Raw genomic sequence first — 12,713 nt, 5'->3', positions numbered from 1 at the left:
GGGCTCCAATTCCTCTTGATTTTGGACTTTACGTTCCATCAAAATAGGTTTATGATTGATAAAGAACACTCTTAGAGGCATCGAATTTATCAACAAGCAATTAAATCTAATTATATTAACACACAAAGGCCTCCATGAATGAATAAATTATAACTGATGTATAGCAGCAGAAGTAAATTAAGAATGACTTGACGGCCATCCCTTCCGGCTGAAGATTCACATGTCAGCTTGGAAGCAGAAGGGGCCCTTCATTAATTTGTGGACAGACTCGAGGGATTCGATCGGTATGTGCATGTGCAATCTCATCTTATAGCACAGCTTTTTTAGTCTTATTCGAGTTCGATTGGTTTCCTTCTCTTTGGACTTTACTTGGTGGAACAAAGCATGGCCATGGTCTCCTTGTCTTTCCTAAAATTCACAGCCAATTCTGCTGGCATCGACGAAGGTCCTCAAGCACCCTTGCCACCTTGCGCAGCAACTGTGTATGCATGAGAGAATGAGATAGCGAGAGGCCCATATTGTTTATAATTCAATTTTGTCATCTAGGAAAACTTTTTAAATGCCATGATTTCATCCAGGAGCTTTACTAACACTCGTGATATTTTTGTTTTTGTTTGTTTTAACTTTTAGTTTTTTTATAGTTATAATATCTTTAAATATTAACAAAACAAATAAAAACATATGTGTTCGGTTTCACTGGTTATATGAACAATTATTTTTTTTACCATTAATAATATTTTAATAATTTTCCTCCTTTTTTCATAAAAAATTCACTCCAATAAATTCATCAATTATTCAACACATCAAACGTATTTAAAATTCGTATTATTATTTATATTTACTCGAACATTATTTAAAGAATTTTCATCCTAGACGACATCTAAAAGCCAAAAATTAAAGTGTGTTTAGTATTGCCAAAAATTAAAGTGTGTTTAGTATTGCAGTGCAATGTATTTTTCACTTGAAAAAAAATATATATTCTGATATCGCACATAAAAAACCATTAAAAAAACAAAAAACAATATTAATTTAATATTTTTTAAAAACACATCTAAAAGCAATTTTAACCGCAATTCCTAACATCTTTGGAGAGAGATAAAAGGAGTTACAAAAGCCTAGGTTGAGAGTCCCCTATGTTAAGTGACAAACGAGAGATGCACGATCACTAGACTGGGCAGCTTAAGGCCACAGATACAAAAGAATCAGGGCCCAAATGGAAGCTCATTCATTTGACCCAATCAACCCAAATGGATTTGGTCTCTTGAATGCTTCTACGGGCCGCACACCGGACTCAGAAAAAACAGGACCAAGACAATCCAGATCCTGCAATGAGGCCCAATAGTAGTTGCTGGGCTAAATCGTTGTGGTTGTTGAAATCTTTCCTTGCAAAATATCTCCTGCAAGAGAACATTTGAGAATCGTCTAGAACTTCGAGGTCTGGTTGTCTGAATTCTGGAACCCCACACAATCCGACAAGTGTCAGAAAGTTCTGAGAAAAACACGATATCTCCCATCCTCTTTCTAGTGCTTTTCTTTCCTCCGTCCTATAAAGCTCACTCCCTCTCCCTACTCCCATGCGTAAACATTGAGGCAGAGGCTACTTCCAAGTTTCAATCTTTCCCTTCAAAAACGCTAAACACAAGACCAAAAGCTACAAACTTTAAAAACCCAAGTAATTAGACACCCAATCAACCTTAATTGAGACATCATAGACTGAGAGTTTCTGCGAAAATGGAGGGAGTTGTAGTGAAAGAAGAGGAGACAGTGACATGTACTGGAGGTGGAGCTTCTTCATCTTCATCATCCTCTAGTTTCTCTCCGCATCCAATGGAGGGGTTAAATGAAGTGGGCCCACCTCCGTTCTTGACGAAGACATATGAAATGGTGGAAGACCCTTCAACGGATACAGTGGTTTCGTGGAGTGGAGGTCGCAATAGCTTCATAGTTTGGGACTCTCATAAGTTCTCTACTACTTTGCTTCCGAAACACTTCAAACACAGTAACTTCTCCAGCTTCATTCGACAGCTCAACACTTATGTAAGAACTCATATACCCTCATCTTTCTTGATAAATGTTCATATGAGGTGTGATAGTTAATCTTTTATGGTGAGTGCTAATTATGATGCTTCTAATTTGAATGGAAGTTAGGTTTTAAGCTTGTGACCTTCGAATTTCTTAATTGAGGTGGATTATCTTAGGTTGAGGATTGGATTTTTATTTTTCATTTCTGAGTTTGTGTGGTCTTTGTTTTGTGATCGCAGATCAAATGTTTTTGAAAATGTCGATGTATGTTAATTCAATCTAGGTTTCTTGCTTCTTATAGTAATTGTGATTGCATATGTATTGGAAAATGCTGTGCAGTTTTGTTTTTGTTTTATCCTGTTTGTTTGTCAATCACTCCATGTTAATATCAATTTGTATGCTAATTTCAATTTCTTTAAGTATATATGTTAATTTTAATACGAAGTCTCCTTTTTTTGTCGTATTTCTGCTCAAGTGAACTATCTTACCTTATTTTACTTTTTGTTGGTTTCGCTAGTAATATTGATATGCTGTTTTTCAAGGAGTGCTGAACTCATTCTTGTTGCATTGTGATGCAGGGTTTCAGGAAGGTTGATCCTGACCGGTGGGAATTTGCCAATGAAGGGTTTTTGGGAGGGCAGAAGCATCTATTGAAGACCATCAAACGGAAAAGACATCTCTCACAGACCACACAACAACAAGGTGGAGGAGCTTGCATTGAGTTAGGACAATTTGAATTTGAAGGAGAGCTTGAAAGGTTAAAAAGAGACCGAAACGTGTTAATGGCAGAGATTGTAAGGCTTAGGCAGCAACAACAGCAGTCGAGGGAACACATTGCTGCGATGGAGGATAGGTTACGAAGCACAGAGAGAAAACAGCAGCGGGTGATGACATTCCTTGCTAAAGCTCTCAACAACCCATCCTTTATCGAGCAATTTGCACAAAGGGCTGCACAGAGGAGAGAAATAAGAGGTGTTGAAATTGGGCGTAAGAGGAGACTCACTGCAAGCCCAAGTGTTGAAAATTTGCAAGAAGTTGCATCTGTGGCATTAGGTAGCAGCCAATTTGTTGATTACATGAATCAGGATTTACCAACTATTGAGAACGAGATGGAGACGCTTTTCTCTGCTGTCTTGGACAATGAATCAAGCAGTGATATCAAGGACCCAATAGCAAGTTCTATGGACACAGCAAGTGGTGGTAGCACTTTGGATGCTGTTAATGAGACAATTTGGGAGGAGTTACTTACTGATGATTTAGTTTCCGGGGAACCTAATGAAGTTGTTGTGAGTGATGAACCAGAAGTTGATGTGGAAGTTGAGGATTTGGTTGCGAAACCTGTGGACTGGAGTGATGATTTTCAGGACCTTGTGGATCAAATGGGTTATCTCAGGTCAAATCCATGATATAAGACATAGCTGTTATTAAATGATTTTTGGGAGTTTGTATGGTTTTGTGTTGGTCTCTGCAACCCCATTCCTGTTTCCATAATGGTATACCTATGAATCCTGGTTTGGGATTTCTATTTTATTTAGATTTCCTTCTTGTTTGTTTGTGACTGAGGACTATATTTTTTGTCGTACAGGAGGGAGTGGTGGAAGTTCCAACACGGCCAACAGATGTTACTCTGCTCTTCTGTTTCCTTCTTGAATTAGAATGAAATTCCTCAATATTTCTTAATTTTTTAAATTACTTTGAGCCCTTGAGATTCCATTGATTCTTCTCTGCTGAATTTTTGCAGGCCGGAACGCCAACAAAGAATTTTTCGGAGGGGTGTCTGGATTTGAATCATCTAACGAGTTCTAGACTCCACTGCTTTATATGTTCGTTTTCTCAACTTCCGTTGCTGACAGTTTCCTTTTGTGTACATCCCACTGTTATATATACAATTACATAAAAACTTGTGTGTATAGTGTATATGATGTATATAAATGTATGAGACATACTGTACGTTTTAGATATAACTAATTTCTTGTATGTGTTATCCACTAAAATTGAGAGGTTTCTCTGGACCGGGACAGCCTCTAAATATGGTTGTTATTCGTGACCAGCTTTTGTGACTGCGTAGACTTTTTTACAGTTGATACTGTGATTAACTATTCAATGCTGCAATCATGTATCGGTGATGCTTGATTTGGAAGAGCAGCAGTGCTACATGATTGTTGGAGCTCAGATTCCTATTTGAGATCTCATGGTTATACTGATTCGTAATTGAAAGAAAAGCTTGCTTTATATGACTATCAGCAATTTAACGCATTTCAAATTTCAATTAATAGAACGTACAGGGTATGATTGCAAAGCTACCAGACCTTGCATTGTCTGACTGTGTTCCAGACACCGCTGCCTTTTTATGATTTAAGCCAGCAGATTACAGTTTCTTGTTTACTTGAGTTGATTGAATGTAAATTAGTGATGTAGGTGGTTTTAATACGTCAGTTGTGGGTTATGTGAGTGAATGGTTTTGTAGGGATATTTATGAACTGATAGGATAGAGCTAGGTTCAAGAATAGTTATGGATCATGCAGAGTGATTAGCTGGACAAAAATTCCTATAATTTTTTATTTAGTGTTTAAATTTTTTCAAGAGATTCTACAAGCTCAATTTCATAAAAGGGACAGCTTCTCTAACCAGCTCAAATCCGGAATATTTTTAAATTAAGCTTCGGTCTAGTCTAGTTTTGTTATTTATTCTCTTTATTTTCATATTTTTTTTTAGCTTGTTTAGGTCAGTTTTTAAGTTTATTTAAGGTGTAAACTTTTTACAGAATACTATTTGAAGACAAAATATTCAATAATTAAATTAGGTTGTTGTGTAGTGATCCTATTAGATAGAATTGTGTTGATTGTGCTTCTTGTTTTTTTTTTTTTTTTTTTTGTTTTATCTGTGTTAATTAGAGACTATGTTTCCTGTTGGAATAAGTAGACATGGATTATGGCTTGTGAATCTGAATCCCAGTTGGATTGAGAAGTTGGAGGGTGGAAAGCTCCTGTCCATGATTCTATAAGGATTTTTATAAACGTTGTGTTATGCCAAAGCACTTGTTAGGGTTCCAAGGGTTTTGGTCATGGTTGATAATGGATGCTTGTAATTCGGAAGTTATCGATATCTGGGTGCTGTTTTCAGTGGTCGTTCATACAGAAGCTTTAAGGCCTTAATTTGAGTGTGAGATCTCTGAAGGTGCTGCGGGGCAACCTGCAAGCTGTGTGACGGTCCTATCCCCACATAATCTTGGGTGTGTGGTTGCTGCTCACCGGGACTTGATCTGAGACATCTGGTTGCAGTCATCAGTAGGTGATGGTGTACACATTTCTGCAATTTTATGTGATGGCTTGGCCAGCACATGTCTGTGATTTCATTCAACAGGGATTTGAGAAGTGGCGACCGGCGTCGTGCAATGGCCACACATTTGGGTGAAAGAGGAAGGAGGTAAGCTGTGCTAGCACATAATGGATAAAACTTTGATGCAGTTCTTGTACACCATTTTTTTCAGTAGATTCATTTCGCTGCGCGCTTGGTTGTAGACTGGCCTATTGAGATGATGTTACAAAACGTACGTCTTGCAAGTGTTTCTGACCCTTGATTGTTCGGAGAATTAATGAAAAATAAATAAGGCAAACAAATGAAGCAATTATTACTTGATGTAACTTATTAATGGTGTAGCTTAACTGGTTAGGTTCTGTTTTGGGTTTGCTCTCTAAAGGTCACCAGTTCGAGTTTTACAAATCTTAGGGCTACTGGAAACTTATATGGTCGTTAACTTCAGGACCTATGAAATTAGTTAAGGGATACGCAAGCTGGTCCGGATATCCATGTTAATTTTAAAAAAAACTTAGTATTTAAAAGTAATAATAAAAATAATTTTAATTAAAAATAAAAATAAAAAGAGTAAGGATTCGATAAACCTGAGATTATAACATGTGGTAGCGCAAGGATATATAATATATAATGTGATTCTCTTTGAAGAAATAACAATTCATTATAATTTTTCTTGAATGGAGGAAAAATTCTCTAAACCTTTAATCACCTTTAATACTCACTTAAATTAAAAGGATAAATAAAAAATAGAAATGAATGTTTTAAAATAAATATGTGAGAGAATAGTTTAAAATAGTAAAGTGCTTTTTATTCTTAAAAATCTCTAATAATATGAATTGCACTCGCCTATATATATATATATATACCTCACAAAAATATTCGTTACTAATCATATTTAAAACAATTAATATATGACATAGAACTGTTATAGTAATTAATTAAAATGGTTATAATAATCATTACTAATGGTTATCATTTTTGATAAATTTTAAATTAAAATGGCAACATTAACAAAAATATAAAATGTGTTGTTCTTTTCATGTAGCTTTCACTATGGATATAGAGACATTATAATGTAGATTGTGATAAAACAATGTGGATTTCATCCTTTTAAGAGGATTTTAGGTGCCTTGGTAATGGGGGTAATTGAGTCATTTCTAAGATATCAATCGGTTATTAAAGGATTGTTAGGGGTTATAACTATCTTTTTTTTTTTGGAAAAAACAATATAATTACTTGCACCCGAGCTAAAAAAAAATGAACAGCTAGTAAAGGGTCTTTATATCTTTGCATTTTTTTCAAGATTATTAGATGACTTTTCTGCCCTTAAAATAAAAAAAGAAAGGAAACCTAGCAAAGGGTGCCGCCTCACCCTCTTCCTAATGGTGCCACGCGTGGTAAATTTTGGTGGACGGTTTATCGCCGGTGGTCGTTTCTTTGTTTTTCTTCTTGCTTTTCTCTCTCTCTCCTAGCAAAAGTGCAGGTCGGTCCTCTTTTCTATTTGTTTCTTGATTTACGTCCTTAGGTTTTTTATTGTTTATTTTAGTCCTTGGTCCTTTTGGGAAAGTTTTTGATGTTTTCAATTTCGTCCTTTAGTTACAATTTGTCATGTGTTATTGCTTGCAATTTGGTCCTTATTATTTTGATTTTTTATTTCTTTCCCTGACTCTTTTGTTAAAGTTTTGTTGTTTTCAATTTCATCATTCAATCAAAATTTATGTTATTTTATTTTTTTTCAATTTAATCCTCATTATGTTGATTTCTTTTTCATTTTATTAAAGTTTTTTCTTTTCAAATTACCGATCTAATGTTAGTTTTTTTTATGGCCTCCAATTTGTTTTTTATTTTGATTCTCAACCTCATTCTTTTAATTATATTTTTTTGTGTTACATATTTTTTTATGAGATTAGTGTGATTCATTTATAATTTTTTATTTTATTTTATATGAATTGAACTTATTTTTTTAAATAAAAAAACATTTATTTTTTAACAGTATTTTTAATATGTACAACCTTGCATATAAATTTTTTTTCCTTTGATTTTTTTCAATAAATTTTATGTATGTATCGATTTTTGTTACAAATTGATTTTCATAAATAAATTAATTAAATACAGTTGAGTAAATGACTCGTATTGTGATGTTAAATATCTTGGCCTCATCCATCTCTCAATTTTTTAATTTTTTTTTAGTTATAGTTAACGACTTTCTTTGTATTTATTTAAATAAATAGTTATCAATTTATTTGATTTGATGTTTTCATGAATTTTTTGATTTATATTTTGATTTTTAAAAAAAATAACCTGGATCTTTTTGGAAAAATTTTACGATTTGTGACAGCACGAGGGTGAAATAGCTAGTAGATTTGATAACACGAGACTGATTCTTGGTGTTCTTAAAAGTTATGCTGCTAGTCAAGAAGCTCCGCCTGCACAGTATTGAGTATCATTGGCCTGTACAGTAGCAATAATGCCGAGGAAAGCAAGTTCAATGCGATTTTACTTTAAACTAGAAAACAAGAATAGAATACAGAAAAACTGGTGTCATTATCAACCCTTTCCAGAGCCATTAAATATTCAATGCGATATTTTAACATGGTCATGAGGCAGCGACATGATCTAGTGCCTGTCACTGTGATGTATGAGACAAGCATGCGCACAAGATGCGTTCTGAAACATATCCATTGCTGTCTCAAACATTTACTACTCACTGTAAGCGGAGACAGAGCTACGAGTCCAAGGAATCCTTGGTTTTGCACACTACAGTTGCTACAAAATAACTACCTTCGACCCGAAGGGCGAATCGAGTTCATAAACAGATAAGCCTGCTTCAAGTCACCTTGATGGTAAACCAGCAGAAGCATCGAAGGAGCTTTACAAATCGCATAGAGCTCGAATATGTCGTTGCAAGATGGATAACGGAGACTTACTGGCAAAAGTAATTGCTTTCTTGACTCTTCCACAAGCCATCAGTTGTCAGCACGCATTCTTTGCTTTCCATGGATGTGACTGACCATATTATCTGAACAGGGTCACTTTTCTGCTTAAAGATATGCATATTCTGTCGTGGATGGGCATCCAATGATCGAAAATGGACTAGGTTAAGCGAATATAATATGATTTCATTGTGTTATTCCATCATTTGGGATCACTTCAATTAGAAAATGGAAAGATAAAAAATAAAAATCACCACAACATAATATCAAGAACAATTTACTTTCTACGTCTTCATTTTAAGCTGTAAGGGGATTTTGAATCGGAAGAGTTGAGAACAATAAATAGTTGTTTGCCAGGATATGGAAGTGCTTTTTAAAGAAGCACGAAGAACATGGTTATGGAATCATTTATTTATTCATATTTCATCCCATCTTATCATATTATAAACTCGTACTGTCCCACAGAAGTTGTTCATCTTATACAGTATGGTTTGTCAAGAATCTGGACAATCATGCTTACCCTCTACTTGTTTTTTCATAAACAAAAGTTATTTTGTAATAAAAAAAATCTCAAGTGACAGGACAGTTACTGTGATTTATTTACAAGACAAAAGCACCTATGGTATGCAGACGAAATGAGGGGTCACTTGTCGCACAGGAAATATTTAACCAGGTGTTGAGAAATAATGGGCATGGGCATGGGCTTCAAATAGTCACCAATATAATGATTCAAAAACCAACAAAGACATAGTGCCCAAAAAGATGCTTAGAGAGACAACCACTTCTTTTTCCCATTCCCAGTCCCCACATTTTGGTAGAGCTATAAACTTGGGAGGCTCTCCCCTCTTCTTCTATTATCTGTAACAAGAGCATCCATCTACTTAGAGGGCAACACTCTCCAAGTATGGATTTACAGGTCTTGTTTACAGATGTACCTGTGGTCACAGCTATTATTTGCACAGTGTTCGCCATGCTATTGGGATTATTGGGTTACTTGTATGGACCCTACTGGGGTGTTAGGAAGGTGCCAGGCCCTCCAGTGATCCCCTTGTTGGGTCACCTTCCCTTGATGGCGAAGCATGGCCCTGATGTGTTTTCAGTTCTTGCAAAACGTTATGGCCCCATTTTCAGGTCAGGTTACAGCTTTTAATCTCTAAATTCGCTGCCATGCTAGAGCTGGTGAAAGTTCTTGAATGTTTTTCTTTTGCTCCTTTCCCTGTGATTGATACGTATTATATGCTTTAGGTCGGGACTTTGAACTTGCTTAGAGGATTAATTTTGTAAAGTCTAATTTGACTCTCTTTTTTCCCTTCTCTGGAAAGATATTTTTTTGTAGTCTAACTTCCTCAAAGAGTAATGAAAAGTGAGGTGATTGGAGAAGGAAGAAATGTTGATGGAAGTGGAGAGATAGGTGTCCCTCCAGAAGAAATTTTAGTATTCTGTAACTCCTGTTTTGCCCTCTTGTTTCATACAATTAGCAGCTAGTGGATTTGCATCTGATTTTGTACATGTCAAATGTTATCTCTAGACAAGGGCTATTGATTTGCTAGGCCCCTTCGGTTAAAATGGTGAAACACTGAAACTAGGTTAGGCTACTGATAAATTTGGAATAGAAAATAAATTTTAGGTTTGTTGGGATCACTATGGAGCAGGTTTCATATGGGGAGACAACCACTGATCATAGTTGCTGACCCAGAGCTTTGTAAAGAAGTTGCGATAAAGAAGTTCAAAGACATTCCAAATAGAAGTGTTCCCTCTCCCATCTCAGCTTCTCCTCTTCATCAGAAAGGTCTCTTCTTCACCAGGTAACATATGTGATATGATCGCAGAGATTAAGCATGCTTATCTTCTCTATAATACTTTTCATTCATCTCTTTTCACCAAGGCTTCATCCAAATTTAGTGTGCAAATAACTGCAGATTATGAACAAAGTTTCTGGTGAAATTTGAACTTGCAGGGATGCAAGATGGTCAACCATGAGAAACACAATACTTTCAGTCTACCAGCCATCACACTTAGCCAGCTTAGTGCCCACCATGCAATCATTCATTGAGTCTGCAACCGATAATTTTCAGTCTTCTAATGAAGAAATCACCTTCTCCAACTTCTCCCTCAAATTGGCCACGGATGTGATAGGACAAGCTGCTTTTGGTGTTGATTTTGGCCTCTCTAAACCACAATCAGCCAGTGATTCAATCAACAGTTTCCATAACCAAGGCAAAGACAACTGTGATGTGTCAGAGTTCATTAATCAACATATCTACTCAACAACACAACTTAAGATGGACTTGTCAGGTTCCTTTTCAATTATAATAGGTCTACTTGTCCCCATACTGCAGGAGCCATTTAGGCAGATCCTTAAACGAATTCCTGGCACCATGGACTGGAAAGTTGATAGGACTAATAGGAATATAAGCGGCCGGCTTGATGAGATTGTCAGAAAGAAAATGGAAGAGAAAAATAGGGGTTCAAAGGACTTCTTGTCACTAATATTACGTGCAAGGGAATCAGAGACTCTGTCAAAGAAAGTTTTTACTCCAGATTATATTAGTGCAGTTACTTATGAGCATCTTCTTGCTGGATCTATTACAACATCCTTTACATTATCTTCAGTTGTTTATTTAGTTGCTCAACATCCAGAAACTGAGAAGAAGTTGCTTGCTGAAATTGATGGGTTTGGTCCTCATGAGCAGATTCCAACAGCTCTTGATCTTCAAAACAAATTCCCCTATCTTGACCAGGCAAGTCTCTTGAAGTTTTTCTATCGGTCTCCTGATGCCGCATTATTACTTTCTCCGAATTATCTGACCCACAAAGATTTTGCTGTCATTGCAAATCCTGATCTCCATGTTTCATAGAGTGTGTTATCAAACTGTGGAATTTCATTTTCTGATAGATGGTTTAATTGCAGGTAGTTAAAGAGGCAATGAGGTTTTACGTTGTTTCTCCATTAGTTGCAAGAGAAACATCAAAAGAAGTAGAGATAGGAGGTTATGTTCTCCCGAAGGTATTGTTATAGAGCATTGATCTGATTCTGTATGACTGTTTACGTGCCTAGAACTCATACACCTACCATTTTAGATGTACTTATGGTTTCCTTTTTGATGAACAGGGCACATGGATCTGGTTAGCACCTGGAGTTCTAGCAAAAGACCCTAAGAACTTCCCAGAGCCAGACAGGTTCAAGCCAGAGAGGTTTGATCCAAATTGCGAAGAAGAAAAACGAAGGCATCCTTGCGCTCTTATACCCTTTGGAATCGGACCTAGAGCTTGCATTGGCAAGAAATTTTCCATACAAGAAATCAAGCTCTCCCTGATACACTTGTACCGGAAATATTTATTTCGACATTCCCCAACCATGGAAAAACCTCTTGAATTTGAATTTGGCATAGTTCTCAACTTCAAGCGTGGAGTAAAGCTTAGAATCATAAAACGAACTTGAAGGTTGTTGTTCTGAGATAAATCTCTTAGAAATATCACATACTATCATGGAAAGGCCATCCTTTCGAATAAATAGTTAATAAATCTTCGTGTTGATAAATGTGCCCTGTGTAAAGAATTTATCTTGTATTTATTGTTAAAAATTTGTTTAATTAATATGATTTAAATAAATTAAGAGTGATATATATAATTCTTAGTTTTTCTAGATTTATTTCTTGATTTGTTGTGACTAATTGATAATAATTAGAGTTAATTTTTATTATTATTTTTATATTTTAACTTTTAAAATTCACTATAAAAATTAAATGAAGAGTTTCAAACTTGAATTGTTTTAGATATCTTTACACTCTTTCTCATTTTATTTTTAGTGTTTTTATTCTTTTTTATGTTATAGTTTTTTTCAAAAATTTAGAGTTTAGATTTATATTTTGTTGAAAGATATTTGAGAGTTTTTCAATTCAAAGGTTTTATTTAGAAATGCATCTAAGCTGAAAAGGTATTATTGAAATCTTGGGAGGCATATTGTAAACATTTTAGTTGCAGAAGTAGGGAACGATAAAGCTTTAAGAATAAATAATTCGATAACAACACAAATTCCATTACTTTAAAGTGCTTTAACGGGTAAATATTCTTATTTGTTTTAATTTAAATATAGATATTTTTTATTACAAGTATACATGTTAAAACTTTAAATTGATATCAATTCCAAGTTTAATTATATATTTAGTATGTATGTTATAATTTTTTTTATCATATTTATATTAAAAATGAAGTTATGCTTGTAATTTTAAACATGTATTAACTCTAGCATGATTTTACAAAGATAAACTTTTTTTTTTTTCTTACCAGTCTAATATAAATATAATACATGTTTTGACAATAGTACTATTATGGAGAGAGCATGCTTTCAGCAACTAAATTTCATCCAAAGCAAACTGAAAAAAGTAGCAACGATCTGTGGTCATGACTTGGAAGGAAGAGGATTGGTTCCCAGCCAAATCT

General features: G+C 35.1%; 2 protein-coding genes across 6 annotated transcripts; both read left to right on the top strand.

The window, feature by feature from the left end:
- Positions 1–1,425: 1,425 nt before the first annotated feature.
- Positions 1,426–3,986, top strand: LOC7462248 (heat shock factor protein HSF30). Of its 3 annotated transcripts, none has more exons than XM_002309456.4 (3): positions 1,426–2,037; positions 2,601–3,415; positions 3,764–3,986. In XM_002309456.4, the coding sequence occupies exons 1-3, from the start codon at positions 1,732–1,734 to the stop codon at positions 3,807–3,809; spliced, it is 1,167 nt and encodes a 388-aa protein (XP_002309492.2). In that variant the 5' UTR covers positions 1,426–1,731; the 3' UTR covers positions 3,810–3,986. The 3 variants fall into 3 exon arrangements, 1 of the variants encoding a protein (XP_002309492.2); XR_002982616.2 differs by having other exon boundaries at positions 1,428–2,037; positions 2,601–3,515; XR_002982615.2 differs by having other exon boundaries at positions 1,428–2,037; positions 2,601–3,515; positions 3,608–3,986.
- A 5,009-nt stretch (positions 3,987–8,995) lies between these two features.
- On the top strand, positions 8,996–11,916 carry LOC7470691 (cytochrome P450 711A1). 3 transcript variants are annotated; one of them, XM_052454073.1, is made up of 5 exons: positions 8,996–9,401; positions 9,923–10,075; positions 10,228–11,015; positions 11,186–11,277; positions 11,383–11,916. In XM_052454073.1, exons 1-5 carry the CDS (start codon positions 9,175–9,177, stop codon positions 11,710–11,712), a joined length of 1,590 nt encoding a protein of 529 aa, XP_052310033.1. In that variant the 5' UTR covers positions 8,996–9,174; the 3' UTR covers positions 11,713–11,916. The 3 variants fall into 3 exon arrangements, with proteins under 3 accessions (XP_052310033.1, XP_006382011.1, XP_024460281.1); XM_006381949.3 differs by having other exon boundaries at positions 8,999–9,401; positions 10,228–11,011; positions 11,182–11,277; XM_024604513.2 differs by lacking the exon at positions 8,996–9,401 and adding an exon at positions 9,410–9,711 and having other exon boundaries at positions 10,228–11,011; positions 11,182–11,277.
- Positions 11,917–12,713: the final 797 nt, after the last annotated feature.

This window comes from Populus trichocarpa, chromosome 6 (assembly GCF_000002775.5).
Source record: "Populus trichocarpa isolate Nisqually-1 chromosome 6, P.trichocarpa_v4.1, whole genome shotgun sequence".
Taxonomy (NCBI): domain Eukaryota; kingdom Viridiplantae; phylum Streptophyta; class Magnoliopsida; order Malpighiales; family Salicaceae; genus Populus; species Populus trichocarpa.
Note: the sequence above shows the minus strand (reverse complement) of the source record. Positions and strands in the feature narration are given on the sequence as shown.